The sequence below is a fragment of the Bubalus kerabau genome, chromosome 4 (genome assembly GCF_029407905.1).
Source record: "Bubalus kerabau isolate K-KA32 ecotype Philippines breed swamp buffalo chromosome 4, PCC_UOA_SB_1v2, whole genome shotgun sequence".
Classification (NCBI taxonomy): domain Eukaryota; kingdom Metazoa; phylum Chordata; class Mammalia; order Artiodactyla; family Bovidae; genus Bubalus; species Bubalus kerabau.
In genome coordinates this window covers 118619456-118647409 of record NC_073627.1, presented here as the reverse complement: position 1 = coordinate 118647409, position 27954 = coordinate 118619456, and the positions used below count along the sequence as shown (strand labels likewise).

The 27954-nt window shown below is 39.5% G+C and overlaps 1 protein-coding gene across 5 annotated transcripts in view; it reads right to left on the bottom strand.

The window, feature by feature from the left end:
* PCSK5 (proprotein convertase subtilisin/kexin type 5) overlaps window positions 1-27954 on the bottom strand; it is a 521444-nt gene that overhangs the window by 400816 nt on the left and 92674 nt on the right. For all 5 annotated transcript variants that reach the window (XM_055578327.1, XM_055578328.1, XM_055578329.1 and 2 more), the window contains exon 3: window positions 23077-23190. In XM_055578327.1, coding sequence (XP_055434302.1) covers window positions 23077-23190 — 114 coding nt within the window. The remainder of the gene's footprint in view (window positions 1-23076; window positions 23191-27954) is intronic.

Genomic DNA, 27954 nt, shown 5'->3' with positions numbered 1-27954 from the left:
AACCCAGGTCTCCTGAACTGCAGGTAGATTCTTTACTGACTTAGCCACCAGGGAAGCCTATCCAATCAAGATATGACCTGCAAAATAACTGAGTGCGCACATGAAATATATATTTAATTGTAAGTTTAAGAATAAAAGCAAAGGTGGGAACAAGGATGGAAGAAGAGTAAGTATAAGGTATGTGTTCTGACAAAGTAAAAAAAATGAACATAAAATGGAAGGGGAAAAGAAATAGAAATTATAAAACCAAATAAGTTAATGAAGAGTCAGTGAGGTAAGAGTTAAAGGATATGTTTTAAAGTTGATATATCAAATATAGAAGCCTAAGTGAGAAAACAGAAACTGGGAGGATTTAAGTTATTTTTAATGGTCACTCAAATAATGATATAAATCCTCCCAAAAGCCAGAAGAAATTATTTTAATAGAGCCAAAACAACCACATAATGAAACACAGTAAATGTAACACAATACAAATCATATGTAGCATAATATGACAATAACATGACAAAATTGAGACTTTTTCATTATATCTATAAATGTAAATGATCTTAAGTCTCTCCAAAAAAATGCATTAAAACTGGCTCACAAGACAGAATCTAACTCCTAAAATACAGTAATTCAAATGCCTAGGAATAAAGGGTTATTTGAATGCCAATAATACAAAAGCAGGCATTGTGATTCTGACATCAGCTAAAACACATAGAAATATAATTTCTCACATATCAAACTAGCCAAAAATGAAGCGACTGACAACAAGCAAGGTGAAGGGGACAGGTCCTCTTGAGCGTGGCTGATGGGAATATATCTGGCCTAGCCCCTACAGAGGGGGGTCTAACATTAAAAATATATATGCATCTACCTTGTGACTGAGCAATCCCACACATAGGAATTCACTCTAAAAATACACCTCCAACAACATAAAATCATAGCACAAGGTTATTCAATGAGAAGTTATTTGTAAAAACAAAATATTGAAAACAAGCTAACTGTACATTCACTGATGTCTAATCAAATAAATTATGGTAAGTCTACCAGAACACAGCTGTAAACAAAGAATAAGGATCTCTATGAACTAACAAGGAGTAATTTCCAGGGTATATTAAGTGATAAAGGCAAAAAAGAAAAAATGCATTTATAGTATTTTATGTATCTCACTTAGATATATATGTTTTACATATTCCAAAATAAAATTAAATAACAGAGTTAAATATATAATGATGGGAGAGGGAGCTCTAAAACTGAACAGGACAGAAACAAACTAATTTGTGTCTTGATAATGACATAATCATAGAAGAAAAATGCATTTATTAAAGCAACTTTCGATTCAAGTAGTCTGACTATATTGCCTCAGAGGGATACATTTTAAAAATAAAAAGAAATATTGAATTTCACCAGAGTATGTTTGTGGATGGTGGTGGTATTGGTATTGTAATTCCAATACATTTTTGTAAGTGCAGTACTACATTAGTGATATTGATGAGAAGTATGGTTCTCACTGGTGGTGGGGGGAGAGGGTAGAGAAATATGAAATGGGCTAAGAGGAGGAATCAGTGAACTAACATGGATGGGAATGGGCAAATTTAATTCAGATGACTATTATATCTACTACTGTGGACAAGAATCCCTTAGAAGAAATAGAGTAGCCCTCATAGCCAACAAAAGAATCCGAAATGCAGTACTTGGGAGCAATCTCAAAAATGACACAATGATCTCGGTTCATTTCCAAGGCAAACCACATCACAATAATCCAGTCTATGCCTCAACTATTGATGCCGAAGAAACTAAAGTTAAACAGTTCTATGAAGACCTACCAGATCTTTTAGAACTAACACCAAAAAAAAAAAAAAAAAAAAAAAATGCACTTTTCATCATAGGAGATTGGAATGCAAAAGTAGGCAGTCAAGCAATATCTGGAGTAACAGATAAGTTTGGTCTTGGTATACAAAATGAAGCAGGACAAAGGCTAACAGAGTTTTGCCAAGAGAACATTCTAGTCATAGCAAACACCTCTTTCAGTAACACAAAAGATAACTCTACACATGGACATCACCAGATGGTCAATAACAAAATCAGACTGATTATATTGTTTGCAGCCAAAGATGGAGAAGCTCTATACAGTTAGCAAAAACAAGACCAGGAGCTGACTGTGGCTCAGATCATGAACTCCTTATTGCAAAATTTCAGGCTTAAATTGAAGAAAGCAGGGAAAACCACTAGGCCATTCAGGTATGCCCTAAGTAAATTCTCTTATGATTATACAGTGGAGGCGATGAATAGATTCAAGGAATGAGCTCTGGTAGACAGTGTCTGAAGAACTATGGATGGAGGTGCATAACATTGTACATGAGGCAATGACCAAAACCATCCTAAAGCAAAGGAAAGGCAAGAGGGCAAAGTGGTTGTCTGAGGTAGCTTTACAAAGAGCTGAGGAAAGAAGAGAAGCAAAAGGCAAGGGAGAAAGGGAAAAATATACCCAAATGAATGCAGAGTTTCAGAGACTAGCAAGAAGAGATAAGAAAGCCTTCTTAAGTGAACAGTGCAAAGAAGTAGAGGAAAACAATAGAATGGGAAAGATTAGAGATCTCTTCAAGAAAATTAGAGATAACAAAGGAACATTTCATGAAAGGATGGGCATGATATAGGACAGAAATGGTAAGGACCTAACATTCCTTAGGTCCTTAGAAGCAGAAGAGATTAAAAAGAGATGACAAGAATACACAGAACTGTACAAAAAAGGTCTTAATGACCTAGATAATCATGATAATGTGGTCACTCTCCTAAAGCCTGACATCCTGGAGTGTGAAGTCAAGTGAATCTTAGGAAGAATTACTATAAACAAGGCTAGTGGAGATGATGCAATTCCAGCTGAGCTATTTCAAATTCTAAAAGATGATGCTGTTAAAGTGTTGCACTCAGTATGTTCAGCAAATCTGGAAAACTCAGCAGTGGCCACAGGACTGGAAAAGGACAGTTTTCATTCAAATCCTAAAGAAGGGCAGTGCCAAAGAAGGTACAAACTACCATACAATTGCACTCATTTCACATGCTAGTAAGGTTATGCTCAAAATCCTTCAAGCTAGGCTTCAGCAGTACATGAACTGAAAAATTCCAGCAGAATACATCATGTGAAATATCAGGCTGGAAGACTCACAACCTGGAATCAAGATGGTCCAGAGAAATAGCAACAACTTCAGATAAACAGATGATACTACTCTAATGGCAGTAAGCAAAGACAGAACTAAACAGCCTCTTGATGAGGGTGAAAGAAGAGAGTGAAAAAGCTGACTTATAACTCAACATTCAAAAAACTAAGATCATGGCATCTGGTCCCATCACTTCATGGCAAATGGATGGTGAAAAAGTAGAAACAGTGACTGATTTTATTTTCTTGGGCTCCAAAATCAATGTGGATGGTGACTGCAGCCATCAAATTAAAAGATGCTTGCTCCTTGGAAGGAAAGCTATGACAAACCTTAGACAGTTTATTAAAAAGCAGAGACATCACTTTGCCGACCAAGGTCCATATAATCAAAGCTACAGTTTTTCCAGTAGTCATGTGTGGATGTGAGAGTTGGACCATAAAGAAGGTTGAGTGCCAAAAAATTGATGTCTTCAAATTGTGGTGCTGGAGTACAGTGTTGATATTCCCTTGGACTGCAAGGAGCTTAAACTAGTCAACCCTAAAGGAAATCAGTCCTAAATATTCATTGGAAGGACTAATATTGAAGCTGAAGCTCTGATACTTTGGCCACTTGGTTCAAAGAGCCAACTTACTGGAAAAGGCCCTGATGCTGGGAAAGATGGAAGGCCAAAGGAGAAGAGGGTGGCAGGAGATGAGATGGTTAGATACCATCACCGAGTCAATGGACATGCATCTGAGCAAACTCCAGGAGATGGTGAAGGATAGGGAAGCCTGGCAGGCTGCAGTCCATGGGGTTGCAAAGAGACATAACTTAGCGACTCAAGAACAGCAGCATATTATGGGATTAGAATTGGAAGTAACACTAATAGATATACAACCCTCATCACTGTCCACTGAAATAGCACCTACAACCAAGGATGCCCTTGCTACCAGAATCCTGACTTTTAAGTATCACTCCTCAATAAAAGAAACCATCTACTTGGAGAAATTGATTATTTATAGGTCTGAGGTAGAGAAAATACAAGGTGAACACTTTGTTGTGCCATTGAGGAGGAGGCCCTAAGGACTAAAAAAGTGATTGCGGTCTTCTCAAAAGGACTCAGGGGCAATGTGAAAGGTTGCTCACTCACCAAACTTGGGGCAATGTAAGAATCAAAAAACAAATAATGTCAGTAATGAATCATAACATTTTAGAAGAATTCATGAGCTCAAAATGGTATTAAAAGATTAAGAGGAGTGAAGAAGGGATTGCAGAATTAGACAATCATCGTCTTGTAATCACTAATCTAATGATTAATTTAGGTAAGCATCATCAATAGATGCCAAAACCTTGGGGGAGAGTTGACAGGAAACAAGATAATTCACAAGACTCAAACTATTACATCCCAAATTTCTTATTAATTAGAAAGCTAATTATTTCTCCTTTACAATGGAGAAATCTAGTAGATACCTCAACCAACCAAGGAAAAAAAATTAACAGCACTAAAAATGAGACTTCTAACAATCTACCTCTTAATATGAATCACTGAAAATGTATAATCTCATCTGGGTAGTTCTTGCACCAGAAATGTTTAATCCCTCTAAAGTCCTGAAAAACCATCAAACAAACCAAAAGAGTGAGTTATTTTACAAACTACCAGCCTGGACTCATCAAAATCATCAACATGGAAAACCACACCTCACAACTCTACCCCCACCCACCACCCCACCACCCAGTAGGGAGACTCTTCTAAATTAAAGGAGATAAAAAGATCGAACAAATGTCAATGTAGGATTCTAGGTTCTGAATCAAAAGACACAAATCTATTATAAATATTTTTGTGACCACTGGGGAAGTTTGAATATGGACAGTAAATTGGATAAGACCATTGTTAACTTTCTTAGAAGTATGAATGGTACTTTGGTTGTACAGAAAAATACCATTCTTAGGAGAGGCATCCTGCAATAGAGGTGTATTTTTACAGTGTCTGTGATTTTCTTTCAATATTCAGGGGGTAAACTGTGTGTGTGCAAAGAGGCAAAATATTAATTTTGGTTAAATCCAGGTGAACGGAATGTATGTGTTCCTACTATTCTTTCCATGTGTCTATAGATTTCAAATTTATGAAAACAAAACACTGGGGGTGAAAAAATTTCTGGCACAATTAAAAAAAAAATAAAAATGTTAGTTTCCCAAGGGCATACAGCACAGAGCTCATGCCATAATGACAGACTTCAAGAGGATCCAGCAAGAGGCAGTTGCCATCTAGTCACACTAGGAGCCAAGTGGAAGCCAAGCCAGTGTCTACAGACCACCCACTACCCTGGTCTTGGACACCGCACGTTGCCCTTGCTGAGGCGGTGAGCCAACTACCTCTTCTTCAGGCTATCTGGTGAGGGCTTCTCAACAGCTGTCTTCATTCACTCTGACAAGGAACCTGCGTGACAAATCCTCAGCCATACCCCTGGATTTCTGTTGGGGTGGGGTGACCTCCATTCCCAAGCCTCATGCTGTTCTATGGATTCCAGCTACCTCTTAGTACGCACTCTTCCTAGAAATCACTTCATTCCAAAGGTATTCGACATGCAGATGAGGTTCAGTGTTCAGAAAACAAGAATAGACTAGGGAAGGAAGAGAGCAGAGATGGAAAAGGTGTAGTCTCCCAAGGATTTTTCTCAGCATACTAAAGGAAAGGCTATTTTTTTTTAACCCATTAGATTTCAACTAGAAATTACTGCCAGCTGTTATCTTGCAACCATGAATGGAAAGCTTGTTTGAGAATGAAACCACTATTTGGAGAGATCAGAGCTACCCTGAGTAGTGGAAAGAATTGGGTGCGTGGAGACCTGCTGTACCTCCTGGATCAAGTCTGGCATGCCCATCTGGAGTCACATGAGCCAATAAATTCCCTCCATTTGCCCACTGTTTACTTTTCCTTCTTCCACTTTGGACTGAATTTTCTGATCACTTACAACTCAATGTCAACTGAAACAATATTTCACTTAAAGACGTATTCTCTTGGACAAATAGATCAACTATGAGTTTCCATTTATAGCCCCCCTATCAATTCGCAAAGATAATAAAGGCTCTGAAAAGTCCAGCAATTAAAAAAAAAAAAAACTCTTTAAATTCTGTTCATATCAGCATGTCCCAAATCACTTGACTTTGGAGATGCCTATGAACAATCCCTAGAAGTAATGTTCCATGGGAAATAATTTTTGTAATAACTGTGGAAATCATTCATTTGCCTGCCAAGAAATCCTGTCATGTCTCACCATTTAATTTCAATATCACTTCAATTTCCATGTTAGGAATTTGAGGTCCAGGTACTCAAACCAAAGATTATAACTCAACATCAAAATTCTTAAATACACTGTTAGATATTACAGAAAGCTAGCTATTTCCTAGCTTGCCTATGACACAATCTTTTTATATTTGTATCTCCAGCAGTTTGAATTATGCCTGATACGTAGGAGGAGCTCAATACATGTTGCTGAATAAATAAAATCATTACCAATTTACTTTTTTTTCTGTGGGAATTACATTCCCTGTTGCTTTCTGACATTTTCCCTCCTGTTACATGTTGAATTAATGCTTTTATTGAGCAGTCTGTGGTAACTCCTAGTTCTTAAGTCCTAGGAGGACAGAACTAATTCAATGTTCATTAGTGTGTACAACTAGTTTAAATGATTTGCTCACTGCACATTTCTTTTACGTGTCCAGAGTGCATCCAGTTTGATCATTACAGATGTCTTTAATCTTTCATTTTCTTGGACAAACTTTCACAATTAGAAATGTTTCTAGTCCTGTTTTATCTCATTTTTATCAATAAAGAATGGCAAGTTTAACACATTCTTTTCTAAACTGGCACAGTAGGAGAAACGATCATATGCTATTGTGCACAGACCTAGTAGCATTAATGTCATCCCTCCAAAACAGAATATGAATTTCCAGGTTGCTAGCACAGATGATTTGGCTCCTCTGCATCTATGTCTTCCTACACAAGCCAGAAGACTGCTTATCTCTGTAATGTCTTTTATCTGTCATCAACAGCACAGAATGTGAAATAAACTAAAACCTGCTGATAAAACAGCAACTATGATGGTAGAATAGACTTGAAACCACATAACATGTAATATAAGGATTTAATTTTTAAGGAACTGAGGATGGTTAACCTTGAGAAGATTCTGGATCACCATAAGAGTCACTTAAACTTTTCATAGAAAGAGAAACATTTCAAAGCAATTTCAAACAAGTAATCTGATCATGTGACATGTGTGTAGTTTTCATTGACCATAGTCCTGGTTAATCTGTTAATCTGAGGTACTGTTAATCCAAGCTACTGTTGCATATAGTGGGAGATAAAACCAAGGAGGAATTCTGTTGGCATTACTGCGATTTTCAGCATGGAAAAAGTTACAGATATAAGACTGATGAAGGTAAATAACTCTGCTGAATTTATTCTAAACTGGAAATATCTATATAAATTCATTGTGCATTTTATATGTAAAATGCATGTTTCCAACTCTGTTCAATAAAAAGGCCTAAAGAATAACCCAATAGTAATGAGAGTCTCAGCATTCATATAGTAGTCTTTCAATATCAATTTTTAAAAAAGGGAACTAGGGGGTCTTTGGGGAAATGGTTGATTCCATATCTGGAACAGAAAATAGACAAGAGTATGGAATAGCTTGCCAAGCCAGAAAAATAGAATGCTGAAGTCATATCAAAAGACTTATGAGATAAATTGAATGATTTCTCACTGACCAAAGATGGGTCAATTTAAGAATAAGATTTATAATTTCAATGAAATAAAATATATCAAATATATTTAAATCCATGAACTTGTAATGAAGCAAGTGGAAAAAAAACTCATTGGTAGCATTCAGTGAATGCTAGAGAAGTAACCCCTAGTAAACACTGTTCCTGCAAGGACTGTACCTCACTGTACCAGGTAATGTACAGCAAAGTTTCTTCAAGTATTTCTGCCAGTAAGTGAAGAAGAAATCACAGATAGAGAAGATTACTACTTTGCAAATCCCAACGAATAATTAAAGGATCTATAGAATGGTGGGCTTCCTTGTAGTTCAGCTGGTAAAGAATCCACCTGCAACGCAGGAGACCCTGGTTCGATTCCTGGGTTGGGAAGATCTCCTGGGAAAGAGATAGACTACCCACTCCAGTATTCTTGGGCTTTCCTCATGGCTCAGATGGTAAACAATCCACCTGCAATGCAGGGGACCTAGGTTCAATTCCTGGATTGGAAAGATTCCCTGGAGAAGGGCATGGCAACCCACTCCAGTTTGGGCTTCCCTCATAGCTCAGTTGGTAAAGAATCTGCCTGCAACGCAGGATACCCTGGTATGATTCCTGGGTCGGGACCCACTGGAGAAGGGATAGGCTACCCTATCCCTTGGGCTTCCCTTGTGGCTCAGCTGGTGAAGAATCTGCCTGCAATATGGGAGACCTGGGTTGGGAAGATCCCTTGGAGGAGGGAAAAGCTACCCACTGCAGTATTCTGGCCTAGAGAATTCCATAGACTGTACAGTCCATGGGATCGCAAAGAGTTGGACATGACTGAGCAATTTTCACTTTCACACAATGGTAGATCCTTTGTAACATCACAGAGTAACAAGCAGATTTGTTGTACCTCCTGATACAACATATCTGCATACACATAACGACTAGATAGTAAGTGGTCACACACTTAGCAAAATGAAAATTGAACTTGAATCTGATCATGCCTCTAGTTTTTACTACCTACTAATTTATTGATGATATTGGAACTAGAATGCAGTTAGTAAAATCTAGACCACATGAAGCTCTAAATAACCCAGATTCTTAAACTGAACATTTTCAAAGGAAAAAATAAAGATCTATAGGATAAAAGAGATTGAAGAGGTATACAACCAATCAACATATGAGACTTATTTGGATCTTGACTCAAATTACAAAGAAAAGATTATGAGCCAATAGGGAAAATTTGAAAATATACTGGATATTCTATAATATAAAGAAGATATCATTACTTGTTTTTATATGTGATAATTATATTATGGTTTTATTGTTAATTTTTTTCATTACAGAGCTACATATTGGGTTGACTAGAATGTTCATTCAGGTTTTTCTGTAATATGTTATGGAAAAACCGAAACAAATTTTTTTTACCAACCCAATACTATAATACTCAAGGCTGAAATGAAATAAAATGTGTGATTTGCCTTGAGATAATCAGAGTGGGGGGGGCAATAAATGAATGAATACTGGCCTTGAGTTGGTAACTATTTGAAGTTGGTAACAGGAAAGGAGTGTTCATTCTATTTTATCTCTACTTTGTTTCAAAATTTCAAAAAGTTTCTGTAATATCTGTAGTTATGACCAAACTAGATAGCACATTCAAAAGCAGAGACATTACTTTGCCAACAAAGGTCCGTCTAGTCAAGACTATGGTTTTTCCAGTAGTCATGTATAGATGTGAGAGTTGGCCTATGAAGAAGGCTGAGCGCCGAAGAATTTGATGCTTTTGAACTGTGGTGTTGGAGAAGACTCTTGAGAGTCCCTTGGGCTGCAAGGGGGATTTCTTTGGAGGGAACGATGCTGAAGCTGAAACTCCAGTACTTTGGCCACCTCATGAGAAGAGTTGACTCATTGGAAAAGACTCTGATGCTGGGAGGGATTGGGGGTAGGAGGAGAAGGGGACGACAGAGGATGAGATGGCTGGATGGCATCACTGACTCGGTGGACGTGAGTCTGAGTGAACTCTGGGAGTTGGTGATGGCCAGGGAGGCCTGGCGTGCTGCGATTCATGGGGTCACAAAGAGTTGGACACGACTGAGTGACTGGACTGAACTGAGTATCTGTAGTGAGAGCTGGTGAAAGTAAGATCAGATGTAACCCTCAATCTGGAATGTAAACCATCGGGTGTGTGTGGAGTGACAAGGACCCACGTTTCTGATAAACTGCAAGGAGGTGTTTTTCAACTGAACTGTTCATTATGGAAAGAAAGGGCTGCCCAAGTAGCGTATTTTTCTGGTAACTGAAAATACACAAGGTGGGGGCTGAGTACAAGCTGAGGGCTTGAATGAAGTTATTATAATAGGCCCATCCCAATCTGGTGGTCTACAAGAGAGGGGGTTTCCTTTTCTTTTTTTTTTTTTAATTTCTTTTTCTTAAAGACCACCTGATTCAAGGTGCTAATTGCAGAAACATACACAGCACTGTTTCTAGGTGCTTCCGTATAGTTCATGGATGTGAAGCAGAAGGGTCTGGGCTACAGAGCAGGCATGAAAGCAAAATGAGGATGGTCAAATAAAACATTTTAGCAGAATAGGAATGATTTTAAAAAATACGTATACCTGCTATGTTTAACCTACTACTGCTGCATTTGAGTTCACTAAAACATAAGGATGGTTTCTCTATCACTAGGTAACAAACCCAGACATCAAGTTTTAAGACACTAATTTAACTAATCTTCAGGAAACCGTGCAAAGAGATCATTAGGAGAACACAGTCTTGTTACCTGGGCATAATTTTCTTTTCTTTGCTTCAGACATGTTAATTTGGTATGTCTGGATCAGAACGTCTATCCTGGGAGGCTTTTACAAGAGACAAAATTCACCTCACCAGAAAATTGAGAGAGAAAAGAAAGCCCAAGAAAAGAAAAGAAAAGAAAGCCCTCCAAAGCTACATTTCTTCCAAGCAGTCTTTGAGATTATTCCATAAATGTTGTACTAAATATCTGAATAGCTATCATCCAAATGGAATAGTTTTTTATTTTTTTTTTCTTAACGTAAGGGAAGAAATTAGGTTTCTTATCAGGTTCTTCTCCTTTTAATCAAGGAAAGAATAATCAGTGAATGCATTTTGTACTTTGTCCACATTGTCTACCACCAAGAATAGCATTCTTGCATTGTGAACCCAATCTGATTCTGACCTACTCAATTAAGTAATCAAATCCTGTTTCTCGAACTTAAAGTTTTATCCTACTTGCCTCAGTATAATTTTACCTCATCTGGTATGGTGCAGTTCTTGGTGCCCACGCAATTTGCATACCAGATTATCTATCACTGGCCTACAATCCCATACCCAAGGCTGAGATAGTCTACAAAGGAATTTTTTTTACATTTGAGAAACTGGGGGAAAAAACACACCAAAGTGCATTCAATAAAAGATGACTATTTCTTTCTCCTTCCCAGACGAATTAGATGTATTCTCCTTTCTTATTCTTCTCATCATTGGATTACTAAGAATTATTTCTTTTACTCCATTAATTTCCCAGTCAACTCACTGCCAACCAAAATTAAGGAAAAAACAGCATTCCAGCTGTCGCTGTCTCAGACAACTTTAGAATTTGAATTCTCAACACAGGATATTTGAATATGCACCATCATCTTTCAGGAAGAGCCAGCTCAGTTCTGTGAATCTGGAAAATGAAGATGTCTAAATGACCAACTCTCTCCTCATTTTATATCTATAAATATTTATGAAGTACTTACTAAGAGAACCCTACTTATTGGCAGAGAAATGTATAAAAAATAAGCCAAAGAATGTGTCTTGATCACTAGAACTAATCCCAATACAGGGTGAGAAGTAAATAAGAAATGAGGAATTCAGAGAAACTTTGATAAAGGAACTTGAATCAACATGTTAAGAAGACAAGGACAGATTAAGTGAGCTCAAGGGTCAATCCTATCAGCTCTCCAACAGAAAATGAGTTACTAATTAAAGAAAAATCTTACTAAAATCTTGATAAAAACAACTCTGTTTCTGTTAACAGACCTTCATCATATTAGAGTCAGGGCCAAAGGACCAGACTATGGACATACTTTTACTCTTTTAAGTAAAGCTGAGAAGATAAACCACCAGTGTGGAATAAGTTATATTTTGCTCAAGGAAATTAATAAAGGTTGTAATAATTTGTCCCAGGCAAGAATGAATATTATCCGAAGTGATTTTTTACTAGCCTCTTCTAAAAGTACTTTGACTAGTTAATTACAGGTTAACTTAATACCTCTAATGTATTTCCTGGTGACTCAGATAGTAAAGACTCTTCCTGCAACGCAGGAGACCCAGATTTGATCCCTGGATAGGGAAGATCCCCTGGAGAAGGGAATGGCTACCCACTCTAGAATTCTTGCCTGGGGAATTCCATGGACAAAGGAGCCTGGTGGGCTACAGTCCATGGGGTCACAAAGAGTCAGACAGGATTGAGTGACTAACACTAATACCTCTAATATACTGACTTCCACCACAACCATCTCATGGTCAGTTTGTCTAGTCAGTTGAGGGTAGTCCATTGAGGGTACCAATAGCAGAACTCTAACTGGATCTTGCTAATTAATTCACGATAATAATGATGACTTCATGTCATTTCATTATCCTTCATGAAGGGATTTTTCAGGCTGTAAAACAAATATGGACTTACACTTAGGATTCAAGTTTGCTTTTTCTTGGAGTTATCACTTATGAGCATTTTTATTTGGGGTTAATTTATTCATTCAGTGAACACAAGTTCTAATAAAGGAGGAGCATAATTCCAACTCAGCCATTCATGTGTTTGGCTGCCCAAATACTCTTGGCGGGCATCTGGGAATTTGGGTTTGGGGAGAGTTTTCACCATTCCTTCATAAAGCTGTCTCACTGTGTCTAAGCTGGTTACACAAACAATATGGTTGTGCTGAATGCCTCCGAGAGAATGGAATTTGGGTACATAGAAGGCCCTGGGTACGGACACGACCAACTCCCAGTAAAAACCCTGAGCACCAAGTTCCTCACGAGCTCCCTGGCAGCCAACATGTCACACACAGCACAATTCATGCTGGAGGAGTTAAGTGCTTTCCCTGTTACTCCACTGAGAGAAGTCTCTTGGAAGCTTCAGCCTGGTTTCCCCTGGACTTTGCCCCATGTGGCTTTTAATTTTGCTGATTTCACATTATATCCTTTCACTGAAATAAATCATAGCTGTATGACTCTTTGCTGAATTATGTGACTCCTCCCAGTGAATCATCTAATCTGGGGGTGGTCTCAGGGACCCCAACACGGGGACACACTGAGATTGAAGCAGTAATGAAACAAAAGCATGGGATACAGCAGTCAGGAACAGGGTAGGTCTGAGCTGGAAATCAAGATGTGGTGATATATGTCTCCCTAAGATTCCATCTCTAGTTCAACTTGCCATGTGGACCTAGAGGAGGTTCAAGCAGGAATGACCTCAAGAAAGCATCTAGTCTAGATTCCTCATTTGTTCAGATGAGCTAAGGGTGAGAGAGCTAAAATACCTTTCCACAGGACACAGAGTTAGTCTGAAGCAAAACATCCGTGCACCAAAACCACATCTCAACCCCCAGTAGTTCTTACCAGGAAATCATTTGCTGCCTGGCTGGAGTCCGTCCTTTCTCAGAAGGCCTCCTGCTTGCGTCAAGACGGGCCACATGGCTGCAGATTTACACCATGTTGCATTTTCAATTAAAACAGCTAAATGGGGTGCCATAAAAGGATGATCTCCAAGCTGCCAGGACAATAATGCCACAAACCCCACCAGATTTTATTAGAGTCAAATGACAGTATAAGTCATTAGGAAAATGTGTGCCAACCACAGAAACAGCAATGCCTCACACTCTTGGAGAACTGAATACCATCCAGTTGGCTGAGAACGAACCATGTGGCTTACAATCATTTTTCACAATTACTATCCTAGCTAGTTCATAGTTTCTGGCAGATATGCCTCACACGCAGAGCCGAACTCAGTTAATTTTCACTCTGCTGATCGACAAATATGATTTTTTTCCCTTAAAAAAAAAAAAAAAACCACCCAGAGAGTTTTCAAGAAATTTGAGGTAGTGCATCAAAAAGTAAGCCCATTTGTTAAATCCTGGCTTTAAAAATGCATATTAAGTAGGCCACCCAATATTCATCACAAAAAATTATGTGTTAAGGATGCCAGTCATACTCAACTACTCCAGTCTGAGAGTCAAATAGCAAGATTTCACAGGGCCTTCTTTACTTTTCCTTTTGGAATTGAGCTTGCCTTCTATAAGGCAGGAAAAAAAAATTTTTTTTTAATACTTCACTATGGGCTTCTTCAAAATCAGTATTAGTTCTTAACAGTTAGACAAGAAATACTGTACAATGCTATAACATGTTTCTAAGGAAATAAAATATTTACATGACTAAAGGAATAAAAGAGCTATTTGGCTAAACTTATAGCTTCCTCCAAGTTTCACTTCCAAGTTGCCTTCTTGGGACTCGTTGTCAATAGCCTGAGTACAAATTTCATGTAGAAATGCTCTAGGATGATTTCAGAAAATATAAAATCTATTATAAATTGAATAATCTCTCCCATAAAGAGAACCATCCTGCCAACAAAGGAGAATTCCCATCTCCTCCTGTATTTCAAATGCAGCATCTGCCATAACTGTGTAAGGGATCAACAGATGCTATAAAGACATGGCTCACAAGGGACTTCAACTGTATAGATAACATTCTATTCTTTAGATTGGGGGTGGGTGGACAGGCATTTATGGTTCTCTTTCAAATTTCTGTATGTCTTAAATATTTTGTAACAAAAAATATTTAACTCCCTGAATTTGCTCAATTGGCATTCTCAGATCCTTGAAGGGGCATCTTACGTAGCCATGCTCTTTCTAGAACCAAAGTGAATTTTCTTCAGGGGATCAAAATGGCCCATTATACACGCTTTGTATGTTAAAAACATTTCTATTACACCAAGTTCATGAAGACTTGGTCAGATTTTCACAATCTTTCCCATCAGATATCCTTTGTCTGTGGAACATCTTGAAAGACTGTTTTAGACAAGGGCACTTCTCAATCAGTGCCAGTAAAGTGAAAATATCTTTTTATATTAAAGCTGTCCGGTTTCCCAGATAGAAAATTTTGTCAGTAAGAAAAATGTATAAGATCAAGAGAAACAAGCTAAATTGACCAAGGGCACTTTAAAGTGTCTCTAAGTTTTTTGAAAGCTCTTCTTTCTCCAACTGATAATGGGGAGGTGGAGGCCAGCTGTGTTCATATAAACCCTGTGGTGAAAATATGTTAGAGCAAGGAGATCTCTAAGTGGTCCTGAGAGTCAAATAAAATCAGCATCAATTGGGAACTTGTTCAGTTCAGTCGCTCAGCCGTGTCCAACTCTTTGCGACCCCATGGACTGCAGCACGCCAGGCTTCCCTGTCCATCACCAACTTCTGAAGCCTACTCACACTCGTGTCCATTGAGTTAGTAAAGCCATCCAACCATCTTGTACTCTATTGCCCCCTTCTCTTCCTGCCTTCAATCTTTCCCAGCATCAGGGTCCTTTCTAATGAGTCAGTTCTTCACATCAGGTGGCCAAAGTATTAGAGTTTCAGCTTCAGCATCAGTCCTTCCAATAAACATTCAGGGCTGATTTCCTTTAGGATGGACTGGTTGGATCTCCTTGCAGTCCAAAAGACTCTCAAGAGTTTTCTCCAACACCACAGTTCAAAAGCATCAATTCTTTGGCACTCAGCTTTCTTTATAGTCCAACTCTCACATCCATACATGACTACTGGAAAAACCATAGCTTTGAGTAGACAGACCTTTGTTGGTAAAGTAATGTCTCTGCTTTTGAATATGCTGTCTAGATTGGTCATAGCATTTCTTTCAAGGAGCAAGCATCTTTTAATTTCATGACTGTAGTCACCATCTGCAGTGATTTTGGAGCCCAAGAAAACAGTCTCTCATTGTTTCCACTGTTTCCCCATCTATTTGCCATAAAGCGATGGGACTGGATGTCATGATCTTAGTTTTCTGGATGTTGAGTTTTAAGCCAACTTTTTCACTTTCTTTCACTTTCATCAAGAGGCTCTTTAGTTCTTTGCTTTCTGTCATAAGGGTGGTGTCATCTGCACATCTGAGGTTATTGATATTTCTCCCAGCAGTCTTAATTCCAGCTTGTGCTTCCTCCAGCCCGGCGTTTCTCATGATGTACTCTGCATATAAGTTAAATAAACAGGGTGACAATATACAGCCTTGATGTACTCCTTTCCCGATTTGGAACAAGTCTGTTGTTCCATGTCCAGTTCTAACTGTTGCTTCTTGACCTGCATACAGATTTCTCAGGAGGCAGGTAAGGTGGTCTGCTTTCCCATCTCTTTCAGAATTTTCCACAGTTTATTGTGATCCACACAGTCAAAGGCTTTGGCATAGTCAATAAAGCAGAGTTCGATGTTTTTCTGGAACTCTCTTGCTTTTTCTATGATCCAGCAGATGCTGGCAATTTGATCTCTGGTTCCTCTGGCTTTTCTAAATCCAGCTTGAACATCTGGAAGTTCACAGTTCATGTACTGTTGAAGTCTGGCTTGGAGAGTTTTGAGTGTTACTTTGCTAGTGTGTGAGATGAGTACAATTGTGTGGCAGTTTAAACATTCCTTGGCATTGCCTTTCTTTAGGAGTGGAATGAAAACTGACCTTTTCCAGTCCTGTGGCCACTGATGAGTTTTCCAGATTTACTGGCATATTGAGTGCAGCCCTTTCACAGCATCATCTTTTAGGATTTCAGTTCAGTTCAGTTGCTCAGTCGTGTCCAACTCTTTGCGACCCCATGACCGCAGCACATCAGGCCTCCTTATCCATCACCAACTGCCTGAGTCTACTCAAACCCATGACCATTGAGTCGGTAATGCCATCCAACCATCTTGTACTCTGTTGTCCCTTTCTCCTCCTGCCCTCAATCTTTCCCAGCATCAGGGTCTTTTCAAATGAGTCAGCTCTTCGCATCAGGTAGCCAAAGTATTGGACTTTCAGCTTTAACATCAGTCCTTCCAATGAACACCCAGGACTGATTTCCTTTAGGATGTAATGGTTGGATCTTCTTGCAGTCCAAGGGATTCTCAAGAGTCTTCCCCAACACCACAGTCCAAAAGCATCAATTTTTTGGCGCTCAGCTTTCGTTATAGTCCAACTCTCACATCCATGCATGACTACTGGAAAAACCATAGCCTTGACTAGACAGACCTTTGTTGACAACATAATGTCTCTGCTTTATAGCTCAACTAAAATTCCATCACCTGCACTAGCTTGTCAGAAATGCAAATTCCCAAATTTCCACTGGGGGGCATGAGAGAGGTGGGCAGTAATCCTTCCAGGTGATTTGTGATGCCATTCATATGAAGTCCAGTGACACAACAGTTGGAAGTCTAGCCTCTGGAGTCAGAGTGATTGGGTTCGAATAACAGGATCTGCCCACTGGTAAACAGTGCGACTCTGGACAAGTTACTTGTCTCTTCTGTAATTTCTTCAGTGTAAAATGAAGACAATGCATGTGTGTGTGCTAACTCACTTCAGTTATGTCTGACTCTATGCAACCCTGTGGACTGTAGCCCGCCAGGCTCCTCTGTCCACGGGATTCTCCAGCCAAGAATATTGGAGTAGGTTTTCATGCCCTCCTCCAGGGGATCTTCCCAACCCAGGGATCAAACCCACATCTCTTGCATTACCTGCACTGGCAGGCAGGTTCTCCACCTCTTGCGCCACCTGGGAAGCCCTAAAATGAAGACAATAATAGGTCCCAACTCACTGGAATACTGGCAATATAATACACATGAAAGTTTGGCAAAATGTTTGACACAGCCAATTATTTTCTCAACTATGAAGATGCTCACTGATATCCAGTTTACTCGTCTATTTATTTCATTAGCATTCATTGAGCATTTATCCCAGATGTGGGCAGTGAATAAATAACTCAGCATTCCTGGCTGCCTATTAGACTTACTAGGGGATTCTTATGAAATCTTGCTGCCTGAGCCCTCCTCTATACCAAAAATAAAAATCTCTTATAGGGGGACCCAAGCTTGGGCATCCATTACTACTCTGGACATTTTAACAGAAGAAGCAAATCTATAAGCAAAAATTAGAACCCAAAGCCCATGGAGCTGGGTGTATGCACATGATCCCAGAGACACTTTCAGGGCAGAACTATTGGTTCAGCAAACTCATTGGCACTTACATATTCCTCTTCTGCCTTACTGATCTTCGAAGGAAGTACAGATCATGTTTTCCTAAATCCTCAGGACTTGCTACCATGCTCACAAAGAGGAGATGCTGGAGTCTGTCAATACAATGAGAAGCCAGTTCTGTTTCTAGGACTGGACCCTGCAAGCTCCTGGAAGCCCGAGCACAGCCTTCCAGGTCAGAGAAGTAATTAGCCAGCCATCGTCTCCATAACAAACTCTTGTAAATGCACCTTTCCTTGAATATACTGCCCAGGTCTCAAGGCTGGACATAATGGTTTCACATACCAGTTTCCAAGGGGAGGAGCGACAGGGGTAAAGCTTTTAAATTAATTAAAAGAGACACTCAGGCACACTTCATGCCATTCTTTAATCTCTGTTCTCCTGTGATAAATATAGACTGACAGGATCAGGCCTAGGCTAACGAGCTGAAGGCAGGACCCTATGGAGGTTCGCCAAGTAACCCTCAAAAAACACTGCAGCAGGGCCCAGGGCTCAGAAAAAGGAAGGAGGAAATCAGCACTGTGTCTCAACAGTGTCAATGACATGTCACTGAGCCCTCTGAAGGATGTCCACTGCACATACGATCATACCCTTCTTCAACTGTAGCAATGAAAACAGATAAAAGGAAGATAGCATGTATTGTAATTCAAAAGAAGAACAATTATAATTTACTTTAAAGAGTCTTCTACTGCCAGGCACTGTGCTAAAGCTTTCCCATGTAGTATTTCATTTAATTATGGTAACCAGCTTCTTAACCATTCTTGATTCCTAGTACACACACCCTTATGTAGTTCCCTCATACACTAATTAGAGTTCAACATGTGGTCAACAGAAAATTACAGAAGTAACTTCTGAGATGAGATCATAAAAAGACATCACCACCTCTAACACAATCTCTTAAATCATTTGCCCTGAGTGAGGACAGAGCCATGTCAAGGGGCCACTCAAGCAGCCCTCTAGTGAGGCCCAGGTGGAGAAGAACCAGCCATGTGACCTCGTCAGTGGATCCTCCAACTCCAGTCACAATTCTGAGTCTTCCAGCTGAAGCCCCAGACATCATTGAACAGAGAAGTCATTAGCACTGGGCCCTCTCTGCATGCCTGACCCATGGAACTCAGGAGATCTCTGTCTTAAAAACTAAGTTCTGTGATTTGTTACACAGCAGTCACTAACTCAACTTAAGAGGTAGGTACTCTTATTTTCTGCCTCTTGAGGAATTTGTATGCAGGTCAGGAAGCAACAGTTAGAACTGGACATGGAACAACAGACTGGTTCCAAATAGGAAAAGGAGTACGTCAAGGCTGTATATTGTCACCCTGTTTATTTAACTTATATGCAGAGTACATCTTGAGAAACGCTGGACTGGAAGAAACACAAGCTGGAATCAAGATTGCCGGGAAAAATATCAATAACCTCAGATATGCAGATGACACCACCCTTATGGCAGAAAGTGAAGAGGAACTAAAAAGCCTCTTGATGAAAGTGAAAGTGGAGAGTGAAAAAGTGGGCTTTTAAGCTCAACATTCAGAAAATGAAGATCATGGCATCCGGTCCCATCACTTCATGGGAAACAGATGGGGAAACAGTGGAAACAGTGTCAGACTTTATTTTTCTGGGCTCCAAAATCACTGCAGATGGTGACTGCAGCCATGAAATTAAAAGACGCTTACTCCTTGGAAGGAAAGTTATGACCAACCTAGATAGCATATTCAAAAGCAGAGACATTACTTTGCCAACAAAGGTTCGTCTAGTCAAGGCTATGGTTTTTCCAGTGGTCATGTATGGATGCGACAGTTGGACTGTGGAAAAGGCTGAGTGCCAAAGAATTGATGCTTTTGAACTGTGGTGTTGGAGAAGACTCTTGAGAGTCCCTTGGACTGCAAGGAGATCCAACCAGTCCATTCTGAAGCAGATCAGCCCTGGGATTTCCTTAGAAGGAATGATGCTAAAGCTGAAACTCCAGTACTTTGGCCACCTCATGAGAAGAGCTGACTCATTGGAAAAGACTCTAATGCTGGGAGGGATTGGGGGCAAGAGAAGAAGGGGAAGACAGAGGATGAGATGGCTGGATGGCATAACTGACTCGATGGACATGAGTCTGTGAACTCCGGGAGTTGGTGATGGACAGGGAGGCCTGGCGTGCTGTGATTCATGGGGTCGCAGAGTCGGACACGACTGAGCGACTGATCTGATCTTTCTCTTATTTTCTAGTTGACAAGACTTTAAGTGATTCATTCATGGCCATATAAGCGAAGTAATGGGGAACTGAATCCATGTTTGCAGACTTGAAGTTCTGACTCCAATTCTGTCACTACTACTGACATAAACATAGGTATGTAACCAATTTCCCATTGCTTTCATTAACGAAAAAGTATGCCTTTAATAGGAAGCTTTGAAGTGCTTTGGCTGCTCCCAAGACACTTTGCTCATCCTACATGGCACCCATGATTCTCCCTTGAACTTCAGTCATTTCTCCATGGACAGATTAGAAGTTTCTGGAGGGCTGTAGTGTCTCGCTTACAGTTGTTGTGAATAGTAGAAGGGTGGGGATATGATGCCATGTTCATCCTGTGGACTCCCGTCAACCTGCCTGGCTTGGCATCTCTGTTTCATCACTTTCAGGTTGGGTGATCTTAGGCAAATGATGTAAATTTTATAAGCCTTGGATTCCTAACTCTTATAACACAGGGCCAATATTAAACACACATCTCTATTTAAACTACATTAGAAAAATATTAGAATAAAGTATAAGCACCTTATACTTTAGCATGTGCTAAGTGCTCAATGAACGTGATCTATTTGAATTATTACCATCAAGTATGTGTTGAAAAACATCCAGTATTTTAAAGAGCCAAACAAAAGCTCTTCCCTCTTAACCTTTCCTTACATCAAAAAGAGAATTTCCGAAGAAATGGCAGAGGTTCTCAGGTGTAAGGAGATCTTCCCCTATACACACTGAAATCTTTGGAGTCACCTTGACCATGGCTCCTGCAACAGCCCAACCTGCCCTGCTGGAGTGATGAGAGGGTCAGGGAGAGCCACTGTTCACCTGCACTGTTGAGTGGGACATGTGCAGATAGCAATGTGTTTCTTTCTTGCAAAAAAGAAATGCAAGTCAAAGAGGGTCTCACTGCCCCTGGGCCTTAAGAAGAGAGGTGTTATGGGCATGTTGCTTCCATTCTACTTCTTAATGCTATTACATCCTTATCATCTTGTCAGCATAGACAAATGCTCCTGAGCTCCTGCTAACACTCCCTCTAATGCCTTCCCTTGTGGTTCATTCTTTCTTGGTCTTGGAGCTAATAAGCTGGCAAGTGTCTCACTGTCCCCTCATTGTTGTTGTTTAGTCACTAAGTCATGTCTGACTATTTGTGACCCCGCGGATTGTAGCATGCCAGGCTCCCCTGTCCTCCACTATCTCCCCGAGTTTGCTCACACTCGTCTATTAAGTCAGTAATGCTATCCAACCATCTCATCTTCTGCTGCCCCCTTCTCTTTTTGCCTTCAATCTTTCCCAGCATCAGGGTCCCCTCAGGTGATTTCTACTCAAATGATGCTTTGAGTCTCATCTCCCTTTGAACTTAGCTTCATGGCTCCTTTATTTCCCCTGATGCATGAAAGAGTTTTCTGTGTAAAACTCTGGTTGGGGTCCAGAATCTTTCCACAACCTTCCACTTCTGGGTAAGACTAAGAAGAGGGAAACTGGGAGAAATGCCAGCCACATTCACCCATCTCCAAATGAACACAGATTCCTAGTGTTGCTAGGTGCTAGGCTACATTCTCAGATGGGAGGATGTAAGTGACCCCCACACACAAAGTAACAGAGGAGATTTAAAACTACAATAAAAACTATAAAACAAAGCACCAAGGGGAGGATGTCATGAATGGCAGAGACAGCAGGCCCAGGACAGCAGAGGAAGGACAGTGACAGATGAGGACATGGGAGACATGAAATAGTCAGCCTCAGGTGTGGGCTCTGAGCAATGGAGAATTCTGACCTGAGGAGGCGGGACAGGACAGAAGGCCACTCTGGGAAGAAGGAATGAAATGCAAGGAGGCAGAAAAGCATGAGACACGTATTTGGAATGCAATGGATGTATAGAGAAGCAGGGTCAGGGACTGCAAAAATACAAGGTAGACTGGGGGAAATAATTCTGGCAATAATTTACAATAAAGATTTTCAAAAAAATTTTTAAAAGTTAAGGTCTTTTTGCAGATTATAGAGCAAATTGATAACATATATATTTCATGATAAAGTATCATATTCTAGTCAATTTTTCAGGGATCACAAACATAAAACCCTAAGGTTAGAGAAGTAAATTTTCATAGGAGGCAACATCAAGTGAATTTCTAGATCATTCTTCCCAACACATTAAGTTTCCCTTGCTGAAAGTTTTTGCTTGAACCACTGTGTGCGTGCTCAGTCACATACGATTCTTTGCGATACTTTGGACTAGCTACAAGTCAAACACTTTTCAACTATTTTTTTCCTAGTCTAGTTTTTAAAAAATTGTTACCCAAAGTGAGAAGGTACATTTAGATAACTCAAGTTAGGAATCTGTTACCTACCAGCAGTCATTTCAATGATTTCAAGAGCCAGTATTCATTAACCAGACTAGTTTCAGAGTAGAGTTGATGTGTACCAGAGGTGAACACAACTATTGCTAAGTCTCAGGGTGTCTGCCCTTTATATTATTTTCCCATCTTCTGACCCAAACTTACAAAGCTACTACACAGAGTAAGATCTCAAGTAGAAACACCTTCAGGATCAGAATTTCTCTCTTTCTCCTTAGAACCAGAGAGTTAACTTCAAAAAAGATCCAGAAAATAGCACGGACCATTAACCCACCAGTGGCGGGTCCTGAAACAGGAAAAAATCCTTGCTCACTGTTTCTCTGTCTTCCTCATCCCAACATTGCTGAACAACACACAACAGGATGCCACAGGCCCTGGCCAGTCGAACTCACCATATACCACATGCTTGGCCACTTGGGATCATTGAAGTAAGTGGACTGGGCGCGGCTGAAGTCATAATCCCTCTTGGTCCGTTTTTTTACCACTTGCTGTTGGATCCACTCCACCTGCAAAGAAGGACATTTGGTGAGTGTTCAAGTTCTATCCAATGACAGTCTGAGACAGTTCCCATCCTGTGTCAGTCACAGGTTTCATTCTGGAGACTAGAATCCTAAGTCCAGGAGCTTCAGGAGTCCCTAGAAACCCTGGTTCTATTTTTTAAGGTAGGTAGGTTTTGCATTCTTTTATGAAAGATCATTCATATTTCTCAACAATGTGCCAACCCCTTAAAGCTTTTTCAGAAAGCACATTTAACTCCCAATTTATTTTAAATCGATAGTGTTAGTTTTAAAAACTGATTTATTCATCCTAAGGGCTGGCAAACTTCTTCTCTGAAGGTCCAGATAATAAATATCTTCAGCTCTGCAGATCATACAATCTCTGCTATAACTACTCATTCTGCCATTGCAGCACCATAGACAGTAAATAAATAAATGGGTGTAACTATGTTAAAAGATGCTTACTCCTTGGAAGGAAAGTTATGACCAACCTAGACAGCATATTAAAAAGTAGAGACATTACTCTGTCAACAAAGGTCTGTCTAGTCAAGGCTATGGTTTTTCCAGTGGTCATGTATGGATATGAGAGTTGGACTATAAAGAAAGCTGAGCACTGAAGAATTGATGCTTTTGAACTGTGGTGTTGGAGAAGACTCTTGAGAGTCTTTTGGACTGCAAGGAGATCCAACCAGCCCATCCTAAAGGAGATCAGTCCTGGGTGTTTATTGGCAGGACTGATTTTTTTTTTTAATTTTATTTTATTTTTAAACTTTACATAATTGTATTAGTTTTGCCAAATATCAAAATGAATCCGCCACAGGTATACATGTGTTCCCCATCCTGAACCCTCCTCCCTCCTCCCTCCCCATTCCATCCCTCTGGGTCGTCCCAGTGCACCAGCCCCAAGCATCCAGTATCCTGCATCGAACCTGGACTGGCAACTCATTTCATACATGATATTTTACATGTTTCAATGCCATTCTCCCAAATCTTCCCACCCTCTCCCTCTCTCTCAGAGTCCATAAGACTGTTCTAACATCAGTGTCTCTTTTGCTGTCTTGTACACAGGGTTATTGTTACCATCTTTCTAAATTCCATATATATGCGTTAATATACTGTATTGGTGTTTTTCTTTCTGGCTTACTTCACTCTGTATAATAGGCTCCAGTTTCATCCACCTCATTAGAACTGATTCAAATGTATTCTTTTTAATGGCTGAGTAATACTCCATTGTGTATATGTATCACTGCTTTCTTATCCACTCTTCTGCTGATGGACATCTAGGTTGCTTGCATGTCCTGGCTATTATAAACAGTGCTGCGATGAACATTGGGGTACACGTGTCTCTTTCCCTTCTGGTTTCCTCAGTGTGTATGCACAGCAGTGGGATTGCTGGGTCATCAAGCAGTTCTAGTTCCAGTTTTTTAAGGAATCTCCACACTGTTCTCCATAGTGGCTGTACTAGTTTGCATTCCCACCAACAGTGTAAGAGGGTTCCCTTTTCTCCACACCCTCTCCAGCATTTATTACTTGTAGACTTTTGGATCGCAGCCATTCTGACTGGTGTGAAATGGAACCTCATAGTGGTTTTGATTTGCATTTCTCTGATAATGAGTGATGTTGAGCATCTTTTCATGTGTTTGTTAGCCATCTGTATGTCTTCTTTGGAGAAATGTCTATTTAGTTCTTTGGCCCATTTTTTGATTGGGTCATTTATTTTTCTGGAGTTGAGCTGTAGGAGTTGCTTGTATATTCTCGAGATTAGTTGTTTGTCAGTTGCTTCATTTGCTATTATTTTCTCCCATTCTGAAGGCTGTCTTTTCACCTTGCTAATAGTTTCCTTTGATGTGCAGAGGCTTTTAAGGTTAATTAGGTCCCATTTGTTTATTTTTGCTTTTATTTCCAATATTCTGGGAGGTGGGTCATAGAGCATCCTGCTGTGATGTATGTCAGAGAGTGTTTTGCCTATGTTCTCCTCTAGGAGTTTTATAGTTTCTGGTCTTACATTTAGATCTTTAATCCATTTTGAGTTTATTTTTGTGTACAGTGTTAGAAAGTGTTCTAGTTTCATTCTTTTACAAGTGGTTGGCCAGTTTTCCCAGCACCACTTGTTAAAGAGATTGTCTTTAATCCATTGTATATTCTTGCCTCCTTTGTCAAAGATAAGGTGTCCATATGTGCGTGGATTTATCTCTGGGCTTTCTATTTTGTTCCATTGATCTATATTTCTGTCTTTGTGCCAGTACCATACTGTCTTGAGAACTGCGGCTTTGTAGTAGAGCCTGAAGTCAGGTAGGTTGATTCCTCCAGTTCCATTCTTCTTTCTCAAGATCGCTTTGGCTATTCGAGGTTTTTTTGTATTTCCATACAAATTGTGAAATTATTTGTTCTAGCTCTGTGAAGAATACTGTTGGTAGCTTGATAGGGATTGCATTGAATCTATAGATTGCTTTGGGTAGTATACTCATTTTCACTATATTGATTCTTCCAATCCATGAACATGGTATATTTCTCCATCTGTTAGTGTCCTCTTTGATTTCTTTCACCAGTGTTTTATAGTTTTCTATATATAGGTCTTTAGTTTCTTTAGGTAGATATATTCCTAAGTATTTTATTCTTTCCGTTGCAATGGTGAATGGAATTGTTTCCTTAATTTCTCTTTCTGTTTTCTCATTATTAGTGTATAGGAATGCAAGGGATTTCTGTGTGTTGATTTTATATCCTGCAACTTTACTATAGTCATTGATTAGTTCTAGTAATTTTCTGGTGGAGTCTTTAGGGTTTTCTATGTAGAGGATCATGTCATCTGCAAACAGTGAGAGCTTTACTTCTTCTTTTCCAATTTGGATTCCTTTTATTTCTTTTTCTGCTCTGATTGCTGTGGCCAAAACTTCCAAAAGTATGTTGAATAGTAATGGTGAAAGTGGGCACCCTTGTCTTGTTCCTGACTTTAGAGGAAATGCTTTCAATTTTTCACCATTGAGGACAATGTTTGCTGTGGGTTTGTCATATATAGCTTTGATTATGTTGAGGTATGTTCCTTCTATTCCTGCTTTCTGGAGAGTTTTTATCATAAATGGATGTTGAATTTTGTCAAAGGCTTTCTCTGCATCTATTGAGATAATCATATGGTTTTTATTTTTCAATTTGTTAATGTGGTGTATCACATTGATTGATTTGTGGATATTGAAGAATCCTTGCATCCCTGGGATAAAGCCCACTTGGTCATGGTGTATGATCTTTTTAATGTGTTGTTGGATTCTGATTGCTAGAATTTTGTTAAGGATTTTTGCATCTATGTTCATCAGTGATATTGGCCTGTAGTTTTCTTTTTTTGTGGGATCTTTGTCAGGTTTTGGTATTAGGGTGATGGTGGCCTCATAGAATGAGTTTGGAAGTTGACCTTCCTCTGCAATTTTATGAAGAGTTTGAGCAGGATAGGTGTTAGCTCTTCTCTAAATTTTTGGTAGAATTCAGCTGTGAAGCCGTCTGGACCTGGGCTTTTGTTTGCTGGAAGATTTTTGATTACAGTTTCAATTTCCGTGCTTGTGATGGGTCTGTTAAGAATTTCTATTTCTTCCTGATCGAGTTTTGGAAAGTTGTACTTTTCTAAGAATTTGTCCATTTCTTCCTCGTTGTCCATTTTATTGGCATATAATTGTTGATAGTACTCTCTTATGATCCTTTGTATTTCTGTGTTGTCTGTTGTGATCTCTCCATTTTCATTTCTAATTTTATTGATTTGATTTTTCTCCCTTTGTTTCTTGATGAGTCTGGCTAATGGTTTGTCAATTTTATTTATCCTTTCAAAAAACCAGCTTTTGGTTTTGTTGATTTTTGCTATGATCTCTTTTGTTTCTTTTGCATTTATTTCTGCTCTAAGTTTTAAGATTTCTTTCCTTCTACTAACCCTGGGGTTCTTCATTTCTTCCTTTTCTAGTTGCTTTAGGTGTAGAGTTAGGTTATTTATTTGACTTTTTTCTTGTTTCTTGAGGTGTGCCTGTATTGCTATGAATGGTAGGACTGATTTTGAAGCTGAAACTCCAATACTTTGGCCACCAGATGCGAAGAGCTGACTCATTTGAAAAGACCCTGATGCTGGGAAAGATTGAGGGCAGGAGAAGGGGACGACAGAGGATGAGATGGTTGATGGCCTCACTGACTCAATGGACATGGGTTTGGGTGGACTCTGGGAGTTGGTGGTGGACAGGGAGGCCTCGCATGCTGCGGTTCATGGGGTCGCAAAGAGTTGGACACGACTGAGCGACTGAACTGATGTTCCAATAAAACAGTGAATAAAAACACACGGGAGGCTGGATTTGGCCCATAGGCCAAATTTTGTATAAAAATTTTCAATGTTCTAGGATTACACATCAAACTATCCAGGGATCAAATGCTCTAGGATCACAAATTTTTTAAAAATGTCTATCCACAACAGAGTGGTGGGAAAAGCACTATTTGGGTAATCAGAAAAGCAAAGCTCTACTAGGCCTGTTTCTGGAATAAAGTGGGAATCGTCACTCAATTTCCTGAGTCACAGGTTCTCTGCCAGCTCCAAAATTCAAAACCTCTACGTTTGAGAAACGTCTTAACATTTAGCCTCAGCTTATGCTTAAACATAAGGGAACTTCTGAGTTTGATACAGATTTGTAACCTAAATGATATGGGTATGAATGGGGGTATTTTTAAAAACAGGAAATCATTATGGCAACATAAAAATAAGCATATTTCATTTTGAACAGAGCATCTCAAATGCAATATCAGCCCAGGTGG